The sequence below is a fragment of the Nicotiana tabacum genome, chromosome 9 (assembly GCF_000715075.1).
Source record: "Nicotiana tabacum cultivar K326 chromosome 9, ASM71507v2, whole genome shotgun sequence".
Taxonomy (NCBI): domain Eukaryota; kingdom Viridiplantae; phylum Streptophyta; class Magnoliopsida; order Solanales; family Solanaceae; genus Nicotiana; species Nicotiana tabacum.
This window is the reverse complement of record NC_134088.1, coordinates 125,171,815-125,198,830: the sequence shown is the minus strand read 5'-3', so window position 1 is coordinate 125,198,830 and position 27,016 is coordinate 125,171,815. Positions and strand designations below refer to the sequence as shown.

Sequence of the window (27,016 nt, the reverse complement as noted above, 5' to 3'; positions counted from 1 at the left end):
AGGATTTTAGACTTTGAATTTTGGATTTATATCTATACACAATATACAAAGAGAAAAATGAAAAGAAAATACTAGTAAACTTGAAAAAAGAGAAATTAATACCCACCTCTCGCTTAATCTCCTCTACTATATGTATACAACAAAAACAAAAACAGAAGTAAACTACTTTTTCATCGACATTAACGCGTACACAGATCTTTTTCTCTTCAAACAAACCCTAGCATCAAAAATCTCCCAAAAAAAATACCCCCTTTTTGTTCGAATTTTTACTTCTTATCCCTTTTTTTTTGTAATTAATTCAACCAAACTCCTTTTTTTTTTTGAATTTATGAACCTAACTGATGATTATGTTTAGGGTTTTGATGAAGAAAACACAGTGATGTACAATTCGGATTCGGGTTGTTGTTCGATTTATATGGGTAAAAAAGAATGCCGGAGTTGCGGAGTGGGGTTGTACGTAAGCGCGGTGGAGCTCAAGTAGCAGCGGCGAAAAAGAAAAGAGGCGGCGGTGGTGTTGGTGGTCGGAGTTATATTAAGACTCGGGCTGCGAAGGCCAAAGCAGCAGCAGCAGAAGCTAATAAGGTGGTCGAGGCGGTTGAGGTGAAGGAGAAGGAGAAGGAGAAGGAGAGACTTGAGGTAGAAGAAGTTGAGGAGGAGGAGGAGGAAAAGATGGGGGATGAGAGTGGTGGTTTGAGTGCTAATAATAATAACAATAATAAAGCGACTGCACAAGAAGATGAGAACGCTAATCTTTTTCCTGAACAGGTGTGTGACGATCATACATTTCTACCTCTGAATGTCCGGATGTGGATCCAAAATTTGAACTTTATGGATTCTATTTGATTTACTGTGTTTGAAATATATTATTATGCTTTTTAGTCAATTTTTTAACACTTATAGAAGGCCTGAGCTAGTGAGTATTCAGATAGCCGACCCGACTTGTTTGGGATTGAGGCGTAGTTGTTGTATATAGAAGGTTTGAGTCAAAGTTACTTGTTTGGGATTGAGGCGTAGTTGTTGTATATAGAAGGTCTGAGTCAAAGTTACTGGTTTTAGATAACCCCATAACTTTAATACTACATCTGCTCCTGGTTGGGGTTGGTTATATGAATTTTATATATGCTTTATGCAGGCATCGTTGTATATCCCTTATGCTTTATGCGGGCATCATTTTATGTCCATTATGCTCTATGTGGGATGAGAAGTTCTAATACTCCTTCCGTTTCAATTTATGTGAACCTATTTGACTGGTCACAGAGTTTAAGAAAAGAGAGAAGACTTTTGAACTTGTGTTTGAACTTGTGTTTTAAAATGAGGCACATATATTTTCAAAAAAAAAAATAAATCATTCCATAAAAGTTAAATTGTTTCCAAATAAGGAAAGAGGTCATTCTTTTTTGCACGGACTAAAAAGTAAATAGTTTTACATAAATTAAAACGGAGGGAGTACCTTTTATTTGTACTTGCATGATATTGGCATGAGATGGGATTAATTAACATGGTTAGTGAGTATTCATGTAACTGACCCCAACTTGAGATGTACTTGTTGTTGTTATGCTCTATGAGGTGTAGTGGTTGTTGTTGTTATGCTCTATTCGTGTATCATTTTATTGAAATTCTCAAGAATTTGTCTTCTATACAACAAATGTGTGTCTAATTTATATATGTCCGATAATCTTTGTTTTTTGTTCGTTTGAATAATTTTGATGTTGCAGCTTCTTGTGCGTGTTTCCGGGGATTTTGTGTTTTTGAAGCATGAAGTGACCTATTTCTTTGTTAATTTAGGACCATTATCGGAAAAAAAAGTAAAATTGGTATTTTGTAGAACTTGGTGCATTGTTCTCGACTGCATAGATGTCATTGGTCCTACTCACATACATGTATTGCATATATTTGGTCTGTAAATACGTGAAGTAAATAAGGAGAACACTAGCATCCGAGCCCTAGAATTTCTGACTCCTAACAAAAGGTACTTATTAGATCGAGTGCCTTCAATATTTTAGGTGAAATTGCTTGATCCAGACCTAGGACGTGCATTCCCCTAGGATTCCCAAGTGATTCTCATACTCACTAATGCCTTCTTTGGCCGAAACATGACATGCGTGAAGCACTTCTACTACTTGCAAATTAGACTGCTAGATATTGAGCTTCAATGTAGTTGTGTTGTAAGAATTTTTCAAATCTTTGGATTAAATGTCAAAATTCTACTCATTTTTAGTTTCCGCATGATTTCTGCCTTCAGGTGCAAGTAGGAGGATCACCACTTTATAAGGTTGAAAGGAAGTTAGGTAAAGGTGGTTTTGGACAGGTGTTTTTGGGTCGCCGTCTTACTGGCGGGAATGAGCGTGCTAACGGTCCCTTGGCTATGGAGGTAATATGGTTGCTTATGAATCCGCTAGATTCTTTTTTTTCCTTCCTGACATCCTTTTTGTCAAGGCTAGTTTATCTGTCTACAAGTGATAGTTACGTAATCCACATTGACTCTCTGTTATGGCTCTAGGTTGCGCTGAAGTTTGAGCATAGAAATAGCAAAGGCTGTAGCTATGGTCCTCCATATGAGTGGCAAGTTTACAAGTAAGGACGTGATACTTTTGAAATTACTTTGTGCTTATGTTGAAATAAAATTGCAGGACTAAAACATGTGCCTTTTGTTGAGCAGTACTCTTGGTGGCAGCCATGGAGTGCCCAGAGTGCATTATAAAGGAAGGGCAGGAGACTATTATGTTATGGTATGTTTACGGAGGCAGATTTGCTATACTTATAGTAATTATGGAGGATAAAGGAAATTGTTTTGTGGATATTCATTTTTAGGAGAAGCATCAGCATTGTGAGTGTGACAACGATTGTGACCTCTTTTGGCATTCTAATTTCAGCCTTCATGGAGAATTTAATATGTATAATATGCAGGGCGTGATGTATTTCAAGTTATTAAGGCCGTCTCATTTCTGTCTTTACTAAGCTAAGAATTAGCTTTAATGTTCAATGGACGTCTTTATTTTTTTTTATTATTCACATATTCAGCCAGTTCTCTTTCAATTGAACAATCAAGACTGGTTTGGTAGTTACTTCTTTCTTTTGGGAATGAGTGGATTGGTCTCAGAATTTGTGTTTGAAGAATGTCCTCTCTTTTATTTCCATTTGGTAGAAGTATCAATTTCCTTTAAAAATTTTACTCCGTCAATCCTATAATAATCTCTTTATCTTTTCTGTTCAATTTAACAAAATTTGAAGCTTTTTCATGCTTATTCTTCTAATAGTCCCTGTGTAGTAAAAAGATCTGCTAGAATCATGTCCATGCCTTTAAAAAAGTCATATCCATGTTCTTGCTGTTGAAGGTGGTTTTGGAAGAAAAAAGATTTAGTTCTTGAAACGGGATAAAATTTTGGGACATGCCCAAAGAGAAAGAAGGATAAATATTTTCGGCCGGAGGAGTTACTAGCAAAGTGGTTGTTAATGATTAGGACCTTTTTTTAATGTGAATGCATGTCTATATGTTTTTCTGGGAAAGTGATTGCGGTTTTATATGTTAAATGAGTGCTATGTACGGTGATGTAAATTGACCATATTATCATGCATGCAGGTTATGGACATGCTAGGGCCTAGTTTATGGGATGTGTGGAATTCCTCTGGACAATCGTAAGTAGCTAACACTATTATAATCATACTTGTTTTTTTCCCCCAATTGTCAGACCTCTTCCCGGAAGTAGCTGTTTTCATATTCTTTCAGTAATTAATTATTTATATGATAGTAGAGATATCATAGTTCAATAAGTCACCAATTATTTAACATGAATTATGTAATAATGCCAATATCGAACTTAAAAAGGACCTTGATATCCTCATAAACTGGTGTATATAAAATGGACCTTGATATCCTCGTACACTGGTGTTTTTCCTTGATAGGGATCAGCTCTCATTGGTGTACAGTATAGATTCTGTTTTTCCGAGGTTTATTTCTGAGAACAAAAAAGATACTCGACAAACTTATTGTTGTCAATTTATCTTTTATAATTGTTCTCATGGAGTAATGGAGAACAAATTTTAAGATGTGCAACTCTAATATGCTTCTGTTGGTACTTTAACATTATAAAAAAATTGCTTCTGTTGATATTTAGTTAACTTAATTCTTAGGATGTGCAAATAGAAGATAAGCAATCGGTGGTGACTGGAGTATGTCAAAGACTCATTAATTTATTAAATGAAGCGTTCATAGTGTCATTCAATTGAGTATACATCCTCTGTGCACCCAAAGAATCCACTCTATCGACAACAACAACAACAATGACCCAGTAAAATTCCACAAGTGGGGTATGGGGAGGGTAGTGTGTACGCAAACATTACCCCTACCCCGAAGGAGTAGAGAGGCTGTTTCCGAAAGACCCTCCGCTCAAGAAGACGGAAAATACGAGAAGAGAAGGGAAGGGACAATATATTAGTACCATCAAACAGAAACCAAAGAAATAATATTAGCATCACAAGAACTAGAAAATAGTTGAAATGCAATAACAAAACCAGAAAATAAGCCCGATGCTGTGAAAACGTAAGGATAATCCACTGTATCACTTCACTTTATTCCTATATGTTTTTGTGTAAGGTATAATTTTATTGATGCGGCAGACTTCGGGTATACAAATGGTGTACAAAAATTGAGATCTTACACCCTATCTGCCATTTTTTCTTCCTATTAGAACTCCAAAGTTAAACTAGAATTTAGTTAGTCAGTTTGTGAGATTATATGCCAACTTCAGAGCTCTGCTCATAAATCCTACTTTTGCAGAATGTCTGCAGAAATGGTGGCCTGTATTGCAGTTGAGTCTTTGTCAATTTTGGAAAAGCTGCACGCAAAAGGGTATGAACACACTCTTTTCCCTTTCCTTTCCTTTCCTTTTCGTTTTGGGGATAAGTAAGGCTATGAATACGCTCTCCTTGCAATCATGTTGGTTCTTTCTGTTGCTGAAAAACTTGAACTACTTTTAATTTGAGATCTCTGTAGTTTTCGTTGAATTCTTCCAAGTGACTGTTTCTCTTGACCTTAGATACGTGCACGGAGACGTAAAGCCAGAAAACTTTTTACTTGGCCAGCCATCAACGCCGCAAGAGAAGAAGTTGTTCCTAGTTGACTTGGGACTGGGTAAGAGAACTTAGTTTTAGGTTTTTGTTCCGTTGATTTGATAATCCTTATTCCTGATTACTTTATCTACCAAGTACAGCCACGAAGTGGAGAGACACTTCAAAAGGGCAGCACGTCGGATATGATCAGCGTCCTGACACATTCAGGTGTTTCATGTTCTGCTATCCTCTGCCTTAGTTTTCTTACATATCTATCCAATATTAACTCCTATTTATCAATTTCAGAGGGACTGTCCGGTATGCAAGTACACATGCTCACTTGGGAAGGACTGCCAGTAGAAGAGATGATCTGGAATCACTTGCATACACACTAATTTTTCTTCACAGAGGGAGGCTGCCATGGCAGGGTTATCAGGTATCTGCTTCACCTGCCTCTGTCAAGTCGTTATACTGCAGACAGTTTGTTTCAGTCATATAGCTTTCAGCACATCTCTTTTAACAAGTTCATCTTTTGAGTTTCAGGGTGATAACAAATCATTTCTGGTCTGCAAAAAAAAGATGGCAACATCTCCGGAGATGCTGTGTTGCTTCTGCCCTGCACCTTTTAGAGAATTTCTTGATACAGTAATTAACCTGAAATTTGATGAAGAACCAAAATATTCAAAGCTAATCTCTCTATTTGGGAGCTTGCTTGGAGCTGATCCTGCTATAAGACCGATCAACACAGATGGTGCCCAAAAGGTAAGTACTCTAAATTTTATGTAAGCCGCAGTATGTTAGAATTATATTACAGGCCATCCATTGGCTCATTGTGTAATTATTACAGGTTATCCAAGTCGGCCAAAAGCGGGGGAGGCTGACTTTAAATGAGGAAGAAGAGCAGCCTCAGAAGAAGGTTCGCATGGGAGTTCCTGCGACACAATGGATTTCAATTTACAATGCCAGAAAGCCGATGAAACAGAGGTAGCTATTTCACATGATTGGTCTCTTCTTGTAAAGCAGTTGATAAGTATTTGTCAGCAGTGAACATTAATCCTTGACTTTTTCACCTCAAATGGGGATGCGGGTTGGAGGTGGGTTTTTTGTCAAGTGAGTGTTTATGTAGTTGCACTGGAGAATAGAAGCGTTTTTAGCATCTTAGGAAAATGAACAGAAACATTGTAGTATTGGCCAAATTTGATATTTACGTGGAGAGGAGGAAATTTAAGCTCCTGCCAGTATGAATTTTGAACTCTTGGAAGGCTAGATATGGTGGTAGAAGAAATAAATATCTGCCAAACTTGGTACCTTAGTCAATTCACGTTGACATATTTTATTAAGAAGGATGCATCGAGTGTCCTTTGCCTTCTAATGGTATAATTACTACATATTCGTCAGGATGATAAATGATATTTTTTGTGTTCACTTTTGCTCCATGGTATCAGGAGATGATCCTTTTTGATTCAATTCATAATGGTGATTGAGTAATCATCCTTTATTCACCACTTTCTCTACTTAATACACCGTGACTTTTTTAGGTACCATTATAATGTAGCAGACACAAGATTGGCACAACACGTAGAGAAAGGGTCTGTGGATGGTTTGTCTATAAGTTGTGTAGCGTCCTGTTCCAGCTTATGGGCTATTATCATGGATGCTGGAACGAACTTCACCAGCCAAGTTTATGAGCTGTCGCCTTTCTTCTTTGCACAAGGTAACTAGGAGTTTCATGTAGACTTCATGTGCTGCTGAGCCATTTAACATCATATATAATTATCTTATCTTTCTAATGCATATTTACAGGAGTGGATTATGGAGCAGTGGGAGAAGAACTATTACATTAGTTCTCTTGCAGGTGCCACCAATGGAAGCTCTTTAGTAGTAATGTCAAAAGGTGGGTTTTCTTTAACATGCTGTAGGTCAATTCTCTCTGCTTGTTTTGATCTTTTACCTGCCTTTAGACAATTTAGCTAGATATCTTTTCTTGCCTTATATTTTGAAATTGGTAATTTTGGTATCTGATATAAACTTAGGTTCTTCCCACAGTTTTTCTACCATGCTGGAAATGTGCTTGAGACAAGAGTTGTGGTATTGTGCCCTGTTGGAATCATATTAGTATTCGGTGTCCGTTTGTTTCTGTATTATATTAAGTAGATATTTAGATGCTTGGTGCCTATGGTTCAGTAGTTCACAGCATAATTTTCCATTGGGCTGTTTGTATTACTGTGCCGGTTATGCTTTCTGTTGGTTCGTTTTGTTTGGTCCCTTTGAAATTTTATCTTGCATTGAATAACTACCTCTACTGCTGGACCTAGATTTCATATCCTCCACTTTACCGATCAGACTATAACATGGATCTGTAACAAATTAAGTGTTTGCTGCTGGGGCAGTTGTTTTCTAGTGTAGTTCTGTTATCAAAAGCTTTTTATGTTCTCATAAGGCGAATCAGAAGGTATTAACTTTATTTTTATATATATAAAAGAAGGTATTAACTTTTTATCAGTTTGTATGATCCTTTCAGTCCGATGTAGTGATTTTAGATGATGGATTACTTCTTTAGATGCTAAAACATTGCTCTACAGTCTACATGCAATGGAAATTTAGCCTTTTTCTCTTGCCAGTTTGAACTTTTTATAAAGTCAAAACATTGCAAGATAACAATCATAGAGTGTTTATGTAGTTAGTTAATAGTTACACCAACTAAAGTAGTTCAATTGAGACACGCGAGTTTATTGCCTGTATCTGGAAGTTCTAGTTAGTGATATGTCGAAGTTAGACCACTAAGTTGCATTATTTCATCTAATTGTTGTGGAGAGTATTTCTTCCTATGCAAAGGCAAATGCAGACCGTTATGCCAGCATTGAGCTTTTTAGGTCGCAGCTCTAGGTTCTGGACTTTCTTTTATCTTTTTGTATATCACAGTTATGACATTTTCTGCAGGCACACAGTTCACTCAACAGTCTTATAAAGTGAGTGAGTCGTTTCCCTTTAAGTGGATAAGCAAGAAGTGGAAAGAAGGGTTCCACGTGACCTCCATGGCAACTGCTGGCTCTAGGTGGGCTGTTGTTATGTCACGCAATTCAGGCTTCAGTGACCAGGTTGTTCATCCCTCTCTTCTCTCTCTCTCTCTCACACTCAAAAAAAAAAAAAAAAAAAAATCTAATATGGTTTCGTGATGTTATCTTGATCCCTTCTATCCCATGTCATCTTTTTTCAATATTTTCGTGCTGTTATAGCCTTGAAAAATTGTTGAATAAACTTCCCACGAAGACGACGCTTGAAAGGAGAAGTGCAAATCTTCCAGTCAGTTTTTTCAATGGTAATAAAATTATAATGTATTGCTGGAGGAGCTAAAATGGTAGTCCCATTAAAGTTGTGATTTCTCGAAGGAAATGAAGTAGTTTTGTTTAATGTCCACTCATTCCTCCAAATATTTCAAAAAATATGTAGTTCGTTTACGTTGGACCTTGCAGATTTGTTGGATTAAGCTAATTCCTGGTTATGTATCGTAAACAAAGTGTTTGCATGGAAATCAAGTAATAGAAATGTTTCATTTATTGACATATATGAAAATTTAACTTAAATTTTATCCTATAAACTAATTGTTTGTTGTGCTTTTCCCACAATAGCAATAAAATTGTTGGTTTGTTAAAAAATAAAAACTAATTGGTTTATAGAAGACATACAGAGAGTTAGGCAGCATACATATTCATTGATATATTAGGTAATATTGATATCAAGTATGAACTTATGAGGTTCTCATTGCTATATTCTGTCAAATGTGGCTGCCGGAATTGAACATAAGCATGGCACTTGACATGTATAAATAGGTCATACTGAATTAATACACAGTTTACACAAAGCTATAGTCCTCATCTGAAGTTGGGTGTCATAATTGGTATTACACTATGGATAGTTTCACTATCATTTAGATATAGTTAGAAGTATTGTTTTTTGGTTAATATCATATAAATATTTGGTAGCTGAAGCTTTTTATCTTATCCATAATAAGGAGAAGATATTTAAAAGCTATTCGAGTATATTTTTGTTGCGAAAAATTATTTTGACAAGTGAAATATTATTCACAAGAAAGGAGGAATGATAAGGTAGTGCACCACTGGCAAAGCGAACATAATTTTTAATCGGAAGATGACCTCGATTTGGCATTGAAAGAGTATAAACCTAACAACAGCTAATCCAAGTTACTCTTGGGAGTTGACTCTAGAATCTAAAGAGCCACTTTTAAAGATACATAACCTTTTCTTTTCTTTTCCCGGTTACCTTGAATAAGGTCAAAGCAAGCTGTTAAATGCAATGGATGTTGTCATGCTCGTTTGATTTGAATGTCAATGCATCATTGCATGACTATTAGTTTCTCTTATAGTACCATTTGTTGTAGAAAACTTTGATCATCTGGTAAGACGTCCTATCTCCCAAATTAGTGCTAGCTTTAGTAACATTTAGATTGTTTATGTTTAATAGGTGGTAGAGCTCGATTTTCTTTATCCCAGTGAAGGCATTCACAAGCGGTGGGATAATGGTTATCGTATTACTGCAACAGCTGCTACGGCAGACCAAGCTGCCCTTATCCTGAGTGTGCCTCGCCGAAGACCTGGTGATGAGACTCAGGAAACTCTGCGAACATCTCAGTTTCCCAGCACACATGTCAAGGTAATTTTTGTGAAACTGTTTTCTCCTCTGCTTTGCCTAAATTGTTGATGAGCTAAGAAAAGTGTGAGCATTACTTGCTGGCTAATGCTATTTTAGCAGATTTTACCAGTATTATATTATCAATTATGTAAGGTTTTTGATATTCATATTATGCACTTCCAGGAAATCCTTGTAAACATATTTAGTAAAATTCTCTTGAACTTTCATCCATGCCCTCATTATAATATGTAGTATATCTTAATGCTCTAGTTAATCATATATAGTAGACCTTTTGAGATCTTATGTTAATCATAACTATACAGTAGGTTCTCTAAAGCTAGAGGTTCTCTCAGTCACTTTGTTATCCCTACCTGACCTGATGCAAGTGTAACATCAGCACTTGGTCTTAGTTCCGACCAGTTCGTATTGCCTCTATGAATCTTTTGCTTTGATTAGGTTCTGTTATTAGCAAGTCTGCTGTTCTCAGACTAATATATGATGAGACTTTATCATCTTCATTTTATTACGAGAAAGTTAACTTGCGTCAACTTTGGTTTTCGTTGCAGGAGAAGTGGGGAAAGAATCTCTATCTTTCTTGTCTATGCTATGGGCGCACTGTATCTTGAAAAATTTGTGACCAATTGTTGTAAACCTGACAATGTATCTTATTCTCTTCTTTGTTTCATTGTCAATTGTAAAATCGATGGCAAGGTCCGATGCCTTTGAATGTCATGCACAGGAAATTTTAGTTATGTCCTAGTTTATGTTAGCTGGTCTGTATAGCAGCTTTTTGCTATGATGTCTTTGATATCGTAAGTTACAGAAAAATTGTCTGCATCAAAATTAGTCATTTAGATTTTGCAGCAAAACTAATCATTTAGATTTTGCTGCAAAATTTCTTCGTGTGCTCGTATTGCTGGAAAAAGTATTGTATCTTAACCTATTGACTCTCTTCGTGTCATCGGGTATGTTGTTGTTGTTGCAGTCATCGGCCTTTGTACTATGTCCTATTGATCTATTTGATTTCTCTCCTAATACGATACTAGTTGCTTATCCAACCAGCAAATTAGATATAATAATTTAAGAGATGTGAAGGCGTATCCAAATTAGCAGGGTTAAGCTTAAAATGTAAACATCTCCACCTAAATTGACACCTCCTAAATGTCTTATTTTAGTCTGTGTAACAATTATAAGATTGAGTAGATAATAATTACTAAAATATGACGTCCTTTATTCTCTTCTAATTCATAATTCTATTCTCTGAAATATAGCAGTGATAACTATAGAACAATGAAAGTAACAATATTATTGTGCTACGACAACAATCATCATTGAAATTTTAAGATAACTTAAGAGGTAATATTGGCCAACCAAACATATTAAGTTCTCTTAGTTTTCTAATCTTCCTTTCCAAAAGTGAAATATCAAATAGAATAAAAGATTCCAATAGACGTCTTTTATCACTAAAGCATTATAAATGCCTAACATTTTTTTACCAGATTCATTAATAATTTTCAATTAAACTAAATTTACAACTATATTGAGAGAACTGACAGAATATACCCGTTTGGACATAAGAATTTTTCCAAAAAAGTTTCACTTTTTTCCGAAATCAACGTTTGTCCATAAAATTTTCAATTTTCACTTTGAAGATGCATTTTGAAAATTTTTGAAAATTTGAAAAACTCCAAAAAGTTATTTTTCAAAATTTTCACTCAAATCACTCACAAAACTTCAAAAACAACCCAAAATTATATTCATTTCCAAACACAACTTTAAATTTCAAATACCATTTTCACTTGAAATTTTTTTTTCTCCTATTTTGGAATTTTACAATTCTTATGTCCAAACGCCCGCTAAGAAAGATGTAACATTTCTTCTTTCTTTCCAAGTGTATCAAACATATACGTAAATTAATTATTTGAGAATACAATCAGTTATTAACAATAAAAAACGACAATTATTTAATATTTGGGAGAGACATTTTTTTTGTTATGGTTATTAAGGAAATATAGGAGTCAGCAATACAAATTGAAATGCATCCTTTGGTAAAGTTCATAAACAAGTTAGTACTAGTAAATACTAGGGGTGTACAAAGAAAACCGATAAACCGCACCAAGCCGATAATCCGAGTCAAACCGGTAAAAAAAAAAAGATGTGGTTTGGTTTGATTTGGTTTGGTATTGGAAAATAAAACCCGACCATAATTAGTTTGGTTTGGTTTTAACTAAAAAAGTCAAACTGAAACCAAACCAACCCGATAGTACATTTATATAATTTTTAAAAATATTTTATACATATAAATATTTATTGTAATATAATTTATAAGTATTTCTTAAATTTTTTCACAGTTTTATCTTTTAACGTATTATTTTAAGTTTAGACTTAATATTCTCGAATGGTAAATAAATTTTATAACCCATAAATGTAGTAACTCAAACAAAATTCAAATCAATACTAATACTAACAAAAGAAATTCAATTTAATACTAGGAATGATGATAGTGTTGGATAATTATTTTAGTTTTACATTGGTTTATAATGAAAATGCATAATTTAGTTTATCTTTTTCTTTAGTGCTTATTAATTAATATTAGTGCTTATTAGCTAGCCTATACTTATTTTAGCATGACTTAGATAGTATTTTTAGATTATGTTAATTTTCATTATGACTTATTAATTAGCAATATTTGTTTTATGTAATTTTATTATTTTAACTTTCTTATTGAATATTTTAGTATAATGCTATGACTTATCTCATATTATTGTGTTAGTTTCTTGGAAAATACATTATATAGTTGTATTTTACTAGGACTTAAGAAATATTTGGAGCACAAGTTATATATTTTATGCTATGAAGACTTTACCGGAAAAAAATCCGAAAATCCGAAAAAATCCGAGATTGAAAAACCCGACTTTGTTGGTTTGGTTTGGTTTATAAATTTAAAAATCCGACACCATCGGTTTGGTTTGATAATTAAAAATTTTGAACCAACCCGACCTATGTACACCCCTAGTAAATAGTATTAGAGAGTTAGGCCTCATTTGTTTTTTTAAGATTAAGACGTCTGAATACACATATGAATATCAAGATGTGTATTAAGATTAAGACATCTGAATCTGAATACACATCTGAATATTAAAATGTGTATTAAGATCTGAATACTAAATGACTAAGACCGTTTGATTTTTAACATCGGAATGTATACAATTTATCTTTATTTGAAAATTAATAAACATAAAATTCAATTAAAATACTAATCAATCTAATATTCTATGGTAGTTGCTGATGGTGATGGCTAATGGTGGTGTTTGTGAATCCCGACTAGAGGCGGCGGTTGGTGGTAGTTTTGGTTGATGGTGGTGGTTCAGGGTAGTAGTTAGTTGTAATTGGTAGTGGTAGCTATTATGATTGAGGATGGTGGTGGTGGGTGGTGATAGTTAATAATGGCGGGTGGTGTTGGTAGTTGTGATTGAGGAAGGTGGTGGTGGGTGGTGGTAGTTTATAATGATAGGCAGTGCCGGCTATGATTTTTAATGGTGATGGGATGGTTAGTTGTGGTAGTTGAGGTGGATGAGTGTTAGTTGTGGTTGAAAATGATGGTAGTGGGAGTGGTGAGGATGTGGGTGATGGTAGTCGATAATGGTGGCTATGATTGAAGATGATGGTGGTTGTTGTGGTGATTGAGTATGGTGGTGGTGGTGGTTGAGTATGGTGGTGGTGGGTGACATGGTGGTAGTTGATAATGGTTGGCGGTGGCGGCAGTTAATAATGAATGTGGATGATAACATCTTAATGAAATTAAGTCTCTGTTATAGATCTTAATCATACAGACCTATTCAGACCCATTAAGTGGATGCGAAGTAAAAAAAAATAAACACACTTAATAATTAAGATCTGAATAATTAAGATTTTGACTTTAAAAACAAACGCACTTAATGTCTGAGATTTGAATAATTAAGATTCAGACCTCATTAAGTGCAAATAATTGAGGCCTTAGTAACTTAGCTTGAGAAAGTTTTAGAGTTTGGGGGAGGAGTCAGTCATCTATCTAAACTTTAGGGGGCAAAAAGGAATTAAACATAACTTAAATATTCATACAAAAATTAGAGGATAAGAATCCATGTTGGAACATAGATGAGGCACATGGTTGTTTCCCTCTCTTTCATTCATAAAAAACCAACAAAACCCATATTTTACCCATCTTGATATTTTTTTAGCTTTAAAATTTCAAATATCATCCCAAAAATCTCAATTACTCAAAGAGTATATGTAGAAGTTGAGAGATAGAAAGAAAAAACAAAGAGAGATGGCTTCGCACCTCTCATTTCCCACTCCCTCAGCTCTCCACGGCTCCTATTTAAACTCCAAATCTTCTTCTTTATATCACCGTAAGTTGATACATAACTGGATTTTTAGTGTGAATTAGTTAAAGGTCATTTTTTTTGTTTTACTTTTCTTGGGATGTTTTGTTCAAAATTTGTAGTTTTCATGACCATACTCTGCATACAGATGAAATCTCAAAGTGGGGTTTAAGGTCATTTTGGTTGAAATTATATATATTTTTTTTCAAGACCCTTTTGAATTTTTAGTGTGGAACTCCAGGTACCAAGCAGTTTAAGTTGATAAACAGTTGCAATGTAATTGGGAGATAATTATTTGTTTTTTTTTTTTGTTTCTTTTTTGGACTGGTTAATGTCATTCTTGATTTTCCTTTCTGATTGGGTTCTTTCTTGTTGAAAGTTAGCGTAGTATTTTGAAGACCCTTTTTGAATTTTTGGCCTGAAAAATGTGTTGGGACTTGGGAATAATGTTTTTCTGGAATTGGCAGCCAATTTGAAGAAGGGGTCAGGTTTTCGTGTGAGCTGCAGCTCAGAGAATGAGAATTGTGCTTCAGCTTCTTCTGATAATCCACAAGAACCTGTGGTTGAAAAGGTTTGTAATTTACTACAGCTTCTTGATGGGATGCTAATATTTTGAATTTTTGAATTGTTGATGATTTCTGGAAATTCAGCCTTTTTTTGGGTGCAAATTTTTTATCTTATCCCTCCATTAATGGGAAGACCTGAGAATGGGAATTTGGATGTTATACATGTTTCGGAAATAGATTGCATGTCAGTATTATTCAATTATTTAATCAGTTATGGCTGAAATTCTGAGGACTTTAATAATCAATTATATCTGGGATACATCAATTTCCCTGTAAGTTGCTGGCTCTAGCTTAGAATTTGGTTTGTCGATAAGCTTGATATATCCGTGAACATTTGTCAAGCATTTGAATGTGGACTTAAGGAGGAGTTGATTCGCACAAGCACATTTGATACTTTAACATCAGAATGGCAACAATTGCGGGTTCGGCTGAAACCTGTAGCTTTTGTTCAAACCCTGTATTTGTCTTAAGAAATCCATTGAATTATACACATATTATTAATTTAGAACCCTGTAGCTTAAAAGGACTAGAATTCTGAACGCATAAGCTTCAAATCGTCGCTCCGCCTCTAGGCCAGCAACCGGAAGGAGCTAGTTCGCAGTAGTATTACAGTGGCATAAATGATGTAAATCTTAATTTTCTTCTTGTCTATTGCTTTGCCCTATGCAGAGTGTTGGGCTGTCTTACTTAAGTTGTCTATGTGAAACTCGTGATGAGTAAGGCCTGTTTCCTTTAGCCCAACAATCACCTCAGAAACTTTCTACAAGCATTAACTTATTCAGTAGAGATTATAACCATTCACTTCCTTCAACTGGAGATTCTTGAACCTGGGAATATAATATGCTCTTCCTCATGAGGAGTAACCTTTAGAAGAATCGAGCCTATTATCATATGGCTGGGCTTTACGTCTCTAGCTAAATGGCAGTTTAGTCTTGTTCAACCATAGTTGCTTTACATCTATGTTTCGAGCTGCCAGCTGCTCCAGAGTGAACCAGATTGAAAGTGCTTCCAGCTGTAGATGGTTTGCATTAGTGACAAATATGCGAAGGTGAAATCAACGTAGGAGAAGTCAGTTATATGATCCATAATAAGGGACTTTCAAGGCAATACATTACTGACTGGAGAGCGTGTGAGTAAAAGGGTGGCTGGTATTCAAACTGGCATTTTTAGGTGTGGTTTGTAAGGTGGCATTGCTCATTCAACTTTAGTTTCTTGGGGTTTCTATATGTCTTGTCATGAGGCCTATGCACCTACGTTATGATTGTTACTAGCCCATGAATGCAGATTTAAAGATACCAAACATCTTCTGCCAGTGCTTTAGGTTAGTATAGAAATACCAGTTCTAGCTGCGTAAATTTTGTTCAATATGCTAAATAATCGTTTCTCCTGAAATTAATTTGTTGAACCATATGTCTCAGGAAGGATTTTCTGTGTCGAGCAATTGGCTCTTGGAGAGAATCCGGACCAAACCAATGAAACGGAAAAATCTGAGTGAATGGAAAGGACAAAATATTGAATCATCAAAAATTTGGATCTGCAAATTAGATCTGCTTTTGAGGGGATTCATATTTGAGATTACTTTTATCAATTAGGAACTCTTTTATCATACTCCTGATTTCGTTACACTTCCTCATCTTTGCTTGGGTTTATGTACTCGTGACAACCTCAGGCTTAGGCCACAACTTCTCTTGTTTACTTTGGACAGCTGCACCTGTCCAAGATGAATGATTTGGTTTGAAGTACTTGGGTCAACCTCTCTAATCTTCGAGTTGATTTGGGCTGTTGATGTCTCCCTTTTCAGAAAACAGAAATTATATATTCAGAAGCAGTTTTGAAATATACTTTAGAACACAACTTCTAATTGAAATATTTAAAATGTTTGAGTATATTATAGTGAATAAAAGACGTTGTTTGACTCTCCAAATAGTAATAGTATCATATAATATAGGACCCACTAATAGCTTGTTTGGATGGTTGTTACATATCGTTTCATAATGTATCGTATGGTATTGTATTATAATATTATATTGTATTGTTTTGATGAATACACATTTGGATAGATTGTATCATTTGCCGTCATTTCATGATGTCACACACCAATATGTAGAATAAACTTCCAATATTACAAAGAAAAAGTAGGTACATGGTAGAATTATTATATAAAAAGGTAGGAAAAAGGATAAAATAAGATTATTTAATAATAAGGGAGGGCAAGATGGGAGAAAAAAAAAAGGGTAACAACGCGACCACACCAAATACATCGTTACATAAAGTGATACTTTTTGCCGTTACATAACAACGGATTTACCAATACGATATAATAAAATTTAATAACAATCAAAATAAACGTTATATTTAAAGTAACAATACAATACAATAGGTAACAACCACCCAAACAAGCTGTAAGTGCAATTTCTTAAACGGGTGACTACTTGTTAGGAATGATGCAACAATCACATTATACTATTGATTCAAGATCTGATGCTTGTCAAAACAGGGATCACAGACGTCAATCTCACGGAGATGGTGTCTTACTTGCCTATGCTCAACTGGAGCTCTGATAAGCGTTACTGGACAGAAAGCAATTGCCTTAGATGGAAACGAAAGAGCTGCCTGTCGGAATTGTGGGGGTAGTGGTGCTATAATATGTACGTCTAGATTGTTTTATGTCTTGTCTTCTTCATCACATATTAAAGATAGTTATGTGATAAAAAGAATTGAAATTACTATACTAAGGAAATATATGAAGTAAAATCTTGTCAGTCACGTTTTAAAACAATTTTAAATTTCAGATTTGTACAAGAAGTTTTAAATTTTTCCGGAGCTAGTTTTCTTTTACTAAATTTTAATTACTTATTCTTGATCACTAAAATTGCATTCATAACGTTTTTTAACAACTAATTTATCAGTTTAACAACTTTATTTATTTTCTAGTACTGCCTTCTCAAAGATAGAGTCCACGATGAACAAGTGCATGCCTTAGCACCTTATCTCCTATGCTAAAGCGCCACTTAAGCAAGGGGGAGCGCTCAACCTGGCTTTAAATGAGTTTCAGGGCTTAAGCACACCTTAAATGAGCCTTTAACAACACTGACTATACATATATTATTTTGGTGCTATTCTACTTTAAGATGTTCATTTGTTTTCTATTTAGGTGATATGTGTGGTGGTACAGGAAAATGGAAAGCTCTAAACAGAAAACGAGCCAAAGATGTTTACGAGTTCACTGAATGCCCCAATTGTTATGGTATGTTATTATACCTAACCTCTATATCTTGAAGCTATTCTCTCTATCTGTGAATGTATTTATGGCTTTTTGAGAAATAAGTTCCTCTAAACATCTGATGCTTGAGTACTCATACCTTCGTTACGCTTTATTCTTGCAAATGGAGCTCTTTTAGACTTGCACTGTAAAATTTCAGTTTATCTTGCTTACCAAAATATACCCGAATATTGTTGCAAGTCAGTCTGTGATGACAGCTTCACAACTTTTTTTTTTCTTGGCCTTTTGATAAAATCTGTGATGACTACTTCACGCATGTTTTGACAACATCTTCTTTAGTTATCTAGTTCAAACTACATGATTTGGGGCATTCTTTCCAAAGGCCCCTTCAAATATCCTCTTGGAACTTGTTCTGAGTTTGCACGTCTTATAAAAAATATATGGAATATTCTCTCATATTTCTCTTCTTGAAAATTTGACTGTGCGTATTCTGATAGCTGGTATCAGGCAACAAGTCTGTTAGTTCGTAACATGAAAACGGTGGCTTGGTTGCAGCATTTAGTTCAAACTTGATTCGACATCCATAGTCCGAGACAGGATGTTGGATGTGAATTGAAAGGGAATGAAGTTCAAACTTGATACGACATCCATAGTCTGAGACAGGATGTTGGATGTGAATTGAAAGGGAATGAACCTGCATAAAACCAAAATTTAAATATTGCATAAGATGTAGGGTTTTCTTTATTGCATCACAACCCAAGAATGGCTCCTTTGCAATTTAGTTCTTCGATATTACCCCAACAAACATACTATCAGTAGTTTTTCAATGGACAGTCTCTTTTACTTGATAATCATTCACGTTAAGATTTTTGCTTTCGAAATAATTCATCTTATCTATCTTGAACACTAACATAGCAATATTTTTCTCATTGACTATGCAGGGCGAGGAAAACTTGTATGTCCTGTATGCTTGGGAACTGGTCTACCAAATAATAAAGGTCTTCTTAGGCGTCCGGATGCAAGAAAGTTACTTGATAAGATGTATAATGGGCGGCTGTTGCCAAACTCCTAGGTTAGTCTGCAATTTTATCCTAATTCATTTCTACTCTTATCAATCCTGCTTATCACCTTTGCCTTTTCTATTTGGTGTTCAAAATCAGTTTACATTCCAAGAAGATGTCAGATTGAACATTTTACGCATAGATTCTCAAGTTCTACTTTTCTCTTTTAATGGTAAACTCATCTGCTCTAACCTTGTGTTTTGTTACCTTTCCTTATTTCCTCAGGTTGAAAATAGTAATTGGACAAGGACAATGACAGCAGATTAAATTAACTAAGGATGTCACAACTCCTCTATTGTCGCGCATATAGAGTGTACGTGTTAGAACTCTTGTTCTAGCTTCCAATTTATCTTTATACTTGGTTATATCCACTTTTTTATGTGTACTAGTACGTGTTGATTTCATAGAAGTTTTTTAACGGACTCCGATTGATTTGAATTTTCGTAGGTCCATAGGAAACAACCTAGCGACCAATACTCATTGCTTTGCCATCACTTTCGAGTTCATTATATGGCGTTTCGAGGCCATGTAACACGAATTTGTGATTATATCCACTTTTTCATGTGTATTAGTACATGCTTTTGTAGAATTTTTATGACAACGAAAACGATTGGCCTGAATTTTTGTAGATTCATAGAAAATTGTGTAGTGACCAATACTCATTGCTTCGCCATGACTTTCGGGTTCAGATTATGACATTTTGAGGTCATACAATACGAATTTGTGTTTATATCTACTTTTTCATATGCATTAGTACATATTGATTTTGTAGAATTTTTTTGACGAACTCCGATTGGTCTGAATTTTCGTAGGTCAATAGGAAACGGCCTATTGACCAATACTCATCGCTATGACTAACATTGCCTTTTGTCATTCTTGGTTCTTTTTTTGATGTTTCGGGGTCATGCAATATGCATTAATTATTGTATTCATATTTTCGTGTGTATCAGTACATGTTGATCTTCTATAACTTTTTTTGGTGGACCCTAATTGGCTTGAAATTTCATAGGTCCATAGGAAACGACCTAGTGACCAATACTCATTGCTTCGCCATGACTTTTGAGTTTAGTTTTTGGCGTTTCGTGGTCACGCAACACGAATTTGTGATTATATCCACTTTTTTGTGTGTATTGGTATATGCGTATTTTGTAGAATTTTTTTGACGGATTCTAATTGGCCTGGAATTTTGTAGATCCATAGGAGACGACTTAGTGACCAATATTCATTGCTTTGCCATAATTTTCGAGTTCATTTTATTGCGTTTCGAGGTTAGGCAATACAAATTTGTGATTATATCCACTTTTTCGCGTATAATAGTGCATGCTTATTTTGTATAAGGTTTTTGACGGACTTTGATTAGCCTATATTTTCATAAGTCTATAGGAAACGACCTAATGATATATATTCATTGCGTCACCATGACTTTCAGGTTCATTTTATGGCGATTCATGGTCATGCAATACGAATTTATGATTATATCCATTTTTTCGTGGGTATTAGTGCATGCTGATTTTGTAGAATTTGTTTGCGGACTACAATTGGCCTGAATTTTTGCAGGTTCATAGGAAATGGCATTGTGACCAATACTCATTGCTTTGCCATGACTTTCGGGTTCATTTTGTGGTGTTTCATGGTCATGCAATACGAATTTGTGAATATATACATTTTTTCATGTGTCTACTATGCGATTTTATTGAATTTTTTTGACGGACTTTGATTGGCCTGAATTTCGTTGGTCCATAGAAAACGGCCTAGTGACAAAAACTCATTGCTTTGCTATTACTTTCGGGTTCATTTTATGTAGGGGTGGCAAAATGGTTAAAAGAAAATAGTTAACCACCCATATTATCCACTAAAAAATGGGTTGGATAATGAACTTTTTAATAACGGGTCAAATATGGATAAGAACCATACTATCCATTTAGAAAATGGATAACCAATGAGTAACCAATGGATAACTAATGAATTTAACTTTTACATTTGTAATATCTCAAATTGGGGGTTCCTTAAGTTTGTGAGACTGGGAATTCTCCCAAAAGTGATCATATTCATGAAGCCATGGATAATATGGTTACCCATATTATCCGTCGGTTAACCCGTTTTTTATTCGTATTAAATATGGGTCGAGTCGGATATTTATCCATTTTTTCATTACCCGTTTCGACCCGTCCCATATCCGACCCGACCCGCCTGTTTGCCACCCCTAATTTTATGGCGTTTCGAGGTCATGCAACATAAATTTATAATTATATATACTTTTTGTGTGTATTAGTACATGTTAATTTTGTAGAAGTTTTTTGATAGACTCTGATTGCCCTGAAATTTTGTAGGTTCAAAGGAAATGACCTAGTGACAAATACTCATTGCTTCACCCTGACTTTCCGGTTCATTTTATGGCATTTCATAGTCATGCAATATGAATTTGTGATTATATCCATTTTTTCGTGTATATTAGTGCATGCTGATTTTGTAGAATTATTTTTGAGGGACTCCTATCTGCCTGGAATTTCTTCGGTCCATATGACATGACCTAGTGACCAATACTCATTGCTTCGCCATGATTAATGCTGCCTTTTGGCATTCCAGGTTCTTTTTTGGGTGTTTTGGGATCATGCAACACGCGAATTATAGTTACATCCACTTTTTCGTGTGTATTAGTACATGTTGATTTCTAGAATTTTTTTGGCCGACTTTAATTGACTTAAATTTCGTAGGTCTATAGAAAAAGGCTTAGTGATCAATACACATTGCTTCCTCATGACTTACAGATTTATTTTTTGGCGTTTCATGGTCATGTAACATGTATTTGTGATTATATCCACTTTTCGTGTGTATTAGTAAATGCTAATTTTGTAGAATTATTTTTTGACAGACTTTGGCATGAAATTTCGTAGGTCCACAGGAAACGACTTAAGTGACCAATATTCATTACTTCGTCATGACTTTCGAGTTTATTTTATTGTGTATCGAGGTAATGCAATACGAATTCGTGATTATATTCACATCTTCGTGTATATTAATACATGATGATTTTGTACAAGTTTTTTGACGTCCTACGATTAGCATGAATTTTTGTAGGTTCATAGGAAACAGCCTCGTGACCAACACTTATTGTGTCACCATTACTTTCGAGTTCATTTTATGACGTTTCATGGTCATGTAACACGAATTTGTGATTATATTCATTTTTTCGTGTATATTAGTACATGCCCATTTTGTTTTTGACGGACTTTGATTAGCCTGAAATTTCGTATGTCCATAGGAAACACCTTAATGTTCAATACTCATTACTTCGTCATGAACTTGGGCGACCGGCTCCGAATCGCCATAGATTTTGCGGGCCCAACAGAAACGATCTAATGAACAATAGTAATCGCTTCTCCATGATCGTTCATCGTTTTTTGGCATTTTAGGGTTATAAAACAAGGATTCAAGATGATTTTTGAGTTTTCGTGTGCTATAGGTCACGTCATCTGCATGAATTCGGGTGAACGACTCCGAACCGCCTAAATTTTGCAGACCCATAAAAAATGACATAATGAACAATAGTCATCGGTTCGCCATGACCGTTCCTCGTCTTTTGTCGTTTTAGGGCCATAATATAAGAATTTAGGACGATTTTCGATTTTTCCTGTGCTATCGTCCATGCCATCTGGATGAACTCGAGCGATCAACTCCGAATCGTCTAAAATTTTGAGAGCCCATCAGAACCAACTTAATGAACAATATTCATCGCTTTGCCATGACCGTTCCTCGTTTTTAGCATTTTAGGGTTGTAAAACAGAAATTCAGGGCAATTTTCTAATTTTCATGTGCTATAGTCCACACCATCTGCATTAGGGTGACCAGATCCAAATCGTCTAAAACTTTGCGGGCCCATCAGAAATGACCTAATGTACAATAGTCATTGCTTCGCCATGACCGTCCTCGTTTGGCGTTTTAGGGCCATGATAGAGGAATTCAAGGCGATTTCCCAAATTTTCGTGTGTATTGTCCGCGCCAACTACATGAATTCGAGTTACCGGCCCCAAATCTCCTAAATTTTGCGAGCCTATAAAAAATGACCTAATGAACAATAGTCATCATTTTCCATGTCCGTTCCTCTTTTGTGGCATTTTAGGGCCATAAAATAAGAATTTAGGACGATTTTTTAATTTTCGTGTGCTATGTTAACGCCATTTACATGAACTCGGGCGATCGACATTGAATCGCCTAATATTTTGTGGATCCATCAGAAACGACCTAATAAAAAATAGTCATCGCTTCACCTTGACCGTTCCTCGATTTTTGGCGTTTTAAGGCTATAACACAGGAATTTAGGACGATTTCTGATTTTTCGTGTGCCATATAGTTCACGCCATATGCATGAACTCAAGCGACTGGTTCCGAATTGCCTAAAATTTTGCGGACCATCAGAAATGACCTAATGAATAATAGACATCGCTTTGCCATGACAATTCCTCATTTTTAGCGTTTTAGGGCCATAAAATAGGAATTTAGGACGATTTCCCATTTTTTCGTGCACTATAATCTACGTCATCTGCATGAACTCGGGCGACCGGATTTGAATTGCCTAAAACTTTATGCGCCCATCATAAACGGCCTAATGAACAATAATTATCGTTTCGCCATGACCGTTCCTCATTTTTGGTGTTTTAGGGCTATAAAATAGGAATTTAAGACTATTTCTGTGGCGTTTTAGGGCCATAAAACAGGTATTCAAGTTGATTTTCTGATTTTTCGTGTGCTATAGTCTATACCATCTGCATGAACTCAGGCGACCGGCTCCGAATTGCCTAAAATTTTGCGGGCCAATCTGAAACGACCTAATGCACAATTGTCATCACTTCACCATGACCGTTCGTCGATTTTTTGTGTTTAGGGCTATAAAACTGAAATTTAGGACGATTTTCGATTTTTCGTGTGTTAAAGTCCATGCCATATTCATGAATTCGGGCGACCGGCTCCGGATTGCCTAAAATATTGTGGGCCCAACATAAACGACCTAATGAACAATAGTCATCGCTTCACCATGACCGTTCGTCATTTTTTGGTGTTTAGGGTACTGAAACAGGAATTCAGGATGATTTCTTGGCATTTTAAGGCTATGAAACAAGAATTCAACACGATTTTTGATTTTCCGTGTTCTATAGTCCACGCCATCTGCATAAACTCAGGTGACCAGCTCCGAATTGTCTAAAATTTTTGCAAGCCCATCGGAATAGACCTAACAAACAATAGCCATCGCTTCACCATGACCGTTCCTCATTTTTTTCCGTTTTAGGGTCATAAAACAGGAATTTAGCATGATTTCCTGTTTTTTTGTGCTATAGTCCACGCTATTTGCATGAACTCAGGCGATCATTTTCGAATCGCCTAAAATTTTGTGGGCCTATCAGAAATGACCTAATGAATAATACCCATTGCTTTGACATGACCGTTCGTCGGTTTTTGGCGTTTTAGGGCCATAAAATAGGATTTCAGAATGATTTTCTATTTTTCGTGTGTGATAGTCCACGACATCCGCTTGAACTCGGGAGACCGACTATGAATTGCCTAATATTTTTCGGGCTTATCAGAAATGACATAATGAAAAATACTCATCGCTTCGCCCTGATCGTTCCTTTAGCGTTTTAGGACTATAAAATAGGAATTTAGCATGGTTTCCGAATTTTCGTGTGCTATTAGTTCACGCCTGCATGAACTCGAGCGACCGGCTCCGAATCCCCTAAAATTTTGCGTGCCCATCAGAAATGACCTAATGAACAGTACTTATCGCTTCGCCATGATCGCTACTCGTTTTTTGGCGTTTTAGGGCCATAAAATAAAAAATCACCACGATTTATGATTTTTCGCGTGCTAGAGTCCATGTCATCTGTATGAACTAGGGCGACCGGCTCGCTTCGCCACAACCATTCCCTTTTTTGGCATTTTATGGTCAAAACCAGGAATTCATGACGATTTCAGATTTTCGTGTGTTATAGTTCACGCCATCTGTATGAATTCGGGCGACCGACTCTAGTTCGCCTAAAATTTACGGGATAATCAGAAACGACATAATAAACAATAGTTACCGCTTCGCCATGAACGTTCCTCATTTTTTGGCTTTTTAGTGCCATAAAACAGGAATTGAGCACACCAACTCTGAATCGCCTAAATTCTTTTAGGCCCATCAGAAACGACCTAATGAACAATAGTCATCGCTCCGCCATTATCATTCCTCATTTTTTTGGCGTTTTAGGGCCATAAAACAGGAATTAGGGACGATTTCTCAATTTTCATGTGCTATAATCCACGCTAGCGCTAATTGCATGAACTTGTGCAACCGACTTCTAATTTCACCTGATTCTCATATTTTCGTGTGCTATAGTCCACGCCATGTGCATGGGTCCGACGTCCAAACACGAAATCGCCTAAAATTTTGTCGGCCCATAAAAAATGACCTAAGGAGCATTAGTTATCGCCTCGCCATGACCGTTTCTCGTTTATTGCGTTTTATGGCCATAAAATTGAAATTTCGCCCGATTTTCAGATTTTCGTATGCTATAGCCCACGTCATTTGCATGGGTCCAGGAGACCCTGCTTTAATCGTTTAAAATTTTGCCAGCACATCAAAAGCGACCTAAGCAACATTAGTCATCGCCTCGCCATGACCGTTCCTCGTTTTTGCGTTTTAGGGCCATAATACTGGAATTTTGCCTGACTCAAATTTTCGTGTGCTATCTCACACCATCTGCATTGGTCCAGCACCCGAACTAGGATCGCATAAAATTTTGCCGGCCCTTAAAAAATGACCCAAGGAACATTAGTCATAATCTCGATATGATCGTTCCTCATATTTTGACGTTTTAAGGCCATAAAATAGAAATTCCGCCTGATTCTCAGTTTTTCGTATGCTATATAGCCCACTCCATCTGCTTGAGTCCGGGAGATCAGACTCTAATGTGCTAAAATTTTGCCGACACATAAAAAATACCTAAGGAACATTAGTCATCGTCTCGCCATCAACCTTCCTAATAATTTGGCATTTTAGGGCCATAAAACTAGAATTCCGCCAGATTCCCAAATTTTATGTGATATAGCCCACACCATCTGCATGGGTCTGGGCGTCCGGACTCGAATCGCTTTAAATTTTGTCGGCCCATAAAAAATAACCTAAGGAATATAGTCATCGCCTCGCCATGACCGTTCCTCGTTTTTGGCATTTTGGGGTGAATAAACTTAAATTTCGCCCCATTCTCAGATATTCGTGTGTAAAATTTTCACGTCCCATAAAAATAACCTAAGGAAAATTAGTCATCGCATCGCCATGACCGTTTATTTTTTATTTTTTGTTATTTTAGGACCATAAAACTGGAATTCCGCCGAGAATGCCATTTTCATAGGTTCAGGCGACTAGACTAACCGTCTAAAATTTTGCGGGCACATAAAAAGTGACCTAAGGAACATTAGTTATTACCTCGACACGATTGTTCCTTAATTTTGTTGTTTTAGGGCCATAAAATTAGAATTCTGCCCGATTCTCAGATATTCGTGTGCTATAGCCCATGACATCTGCTTGAGTCCGAGCGTCTGGACACGAATCATCTGCCAGAACATTAAAAACGGCCTAAGGGACATTAGACATCGCCTCGTCATGACCGTTCCTTGTTGTTTGGCGTATTAGGACCATAAAAGAATAATTTCGCCTAATTTCTAGATTTTCGTGTGCTATAGCCCACGCCATCTGCATAGGTCTGGGCAACCGTACATGAATCGTCTAAAATTTTGTCGGCCAATCAAAAACGATCTAGGGAACATAAGTTATCGCTTCACCATGATCGTTCCTCATTTTTGGTGTTTTAGGGCCATAAAATTGGAATTCCGCTCGATTCATAAATATTCGAGTATTAAAGCCCACGCCATCTTCTTGGGTCCGGGCGTTCGTGCCAAAAACGTCCTAAGGAATATTAGTCATCGTCACGCTATGACTTTTCCTCTTTTTTGGCGTTTTAGGGCCATAAAACAGGAATTTTGTTAGATTACCAGATTTTCGTGTGCTATAGCCCACGCCATCTACATGGGTCCGGGCGACCAGACTCGTATCGCCTAAAATTTTGTCCG

The 27,016-nt window shown here is 36.0% G+C and overlaps 2 protein-coding genes across 3 annotated transcripts; both read left to right on the top strand.

Annotated features, from left to right (window-relative positions):
• LOC107770915 (casein kinase 1-like protein HD16) lies at positions 1 to 10,660 on the top strand. Its single transcript, XM_016590244.2, is given in 17 exon segments — positions 1 to 765; positions 2,243 to 2,371; positions 2,501 to 2,574; positions 2,660 to 2,729; positions 3,581 to 3,636; positions 4,778 to 4,849; positions 5,037 to 5,131; positions 5,211 to 5,277; positions 5,356 to 5,485; positions 5,593 to 5,811; positions 5,897 to 6,033; positions 6,588 to 6,753; positions 6,755 to 6,763; positions 6,853 to 6,943; positions 7,990 to 8,147; positions 9,532 to 9,720; positions 10,266 to 10,660. Coding segments are annotated over 17 exon segments (2,058 nt in total). The 5' UTR covers positions 1 to 429; the 3' UTR covers positions 10,326 to 10,660.
• A 3,178-nt stretch (positions 10,661 to 13,838) lies between these two features.
• Positions 13,839 to 19,640, top strand: LOC107770914 (protein PHOTOSYSTEM I ASSEMBLY 2, chloroplastic). Of its 2 annotated transcripts, XR_001644710.2 has the most exons (7): positions 13,839 to 14,090; positions 14,531 to 14,634; positions 17,127 to 17,277; positions 17,784 to 17,876; positions 18,794 to 18,924; positions 19,139 to 19,226; positions 19,361 to 19,640. XR_001644710.2 is itself a non-coding variant. In XM_016590243.2 (6 exons), exons 1-5 carry the CDS (start codon positions 14,009 to 14,011, stop codon positions 18,922 to 18,924), a joined length of 561 nt encoding a protein of 186 aa, XP_016445729.1. In that variant the 5' UTR covers positions 13,839 to 14,008; the 3' UTR covers positions 19,139 to 19,355. The 2 variants fall into 2 exon arrangements, 1 of the variants encoding a protein (XP_016445729.1); XM_016590243.2 differs by lacking the exon at positions 19,361 to 19,640 and having other exon boundaries at positions 19,139 to 19,355.
• Positions 19,641 to 27,016: the final 7,376 nt, after the last annotated feature.

Excerpts from the sequence above, each read along its gene's own strand:
- LOC107770914 (XM_016590243.2), top strand. The coding sequence starts at position 14,009 with ATGGCTTCGCACCTCTCATTTCCCACTCCCTCAGCTCTCCACGGCTCC. Across the intron at positions 14,091-14,530 it reads ATCTTCTTCTTTATATCACC|CCAATTTGAAGAAGGGGTCA; the intron begins GTAAGTTGATAC and ends TGGAATTGGCAG. Across the intron at positions 17,877-18,793 it reads TGAATGCCCCAATTGTTATG|GGCGAGGAAAACTTGTATGT; the intron begins GTATGTTATTAT and ends TTGACTATGCAG.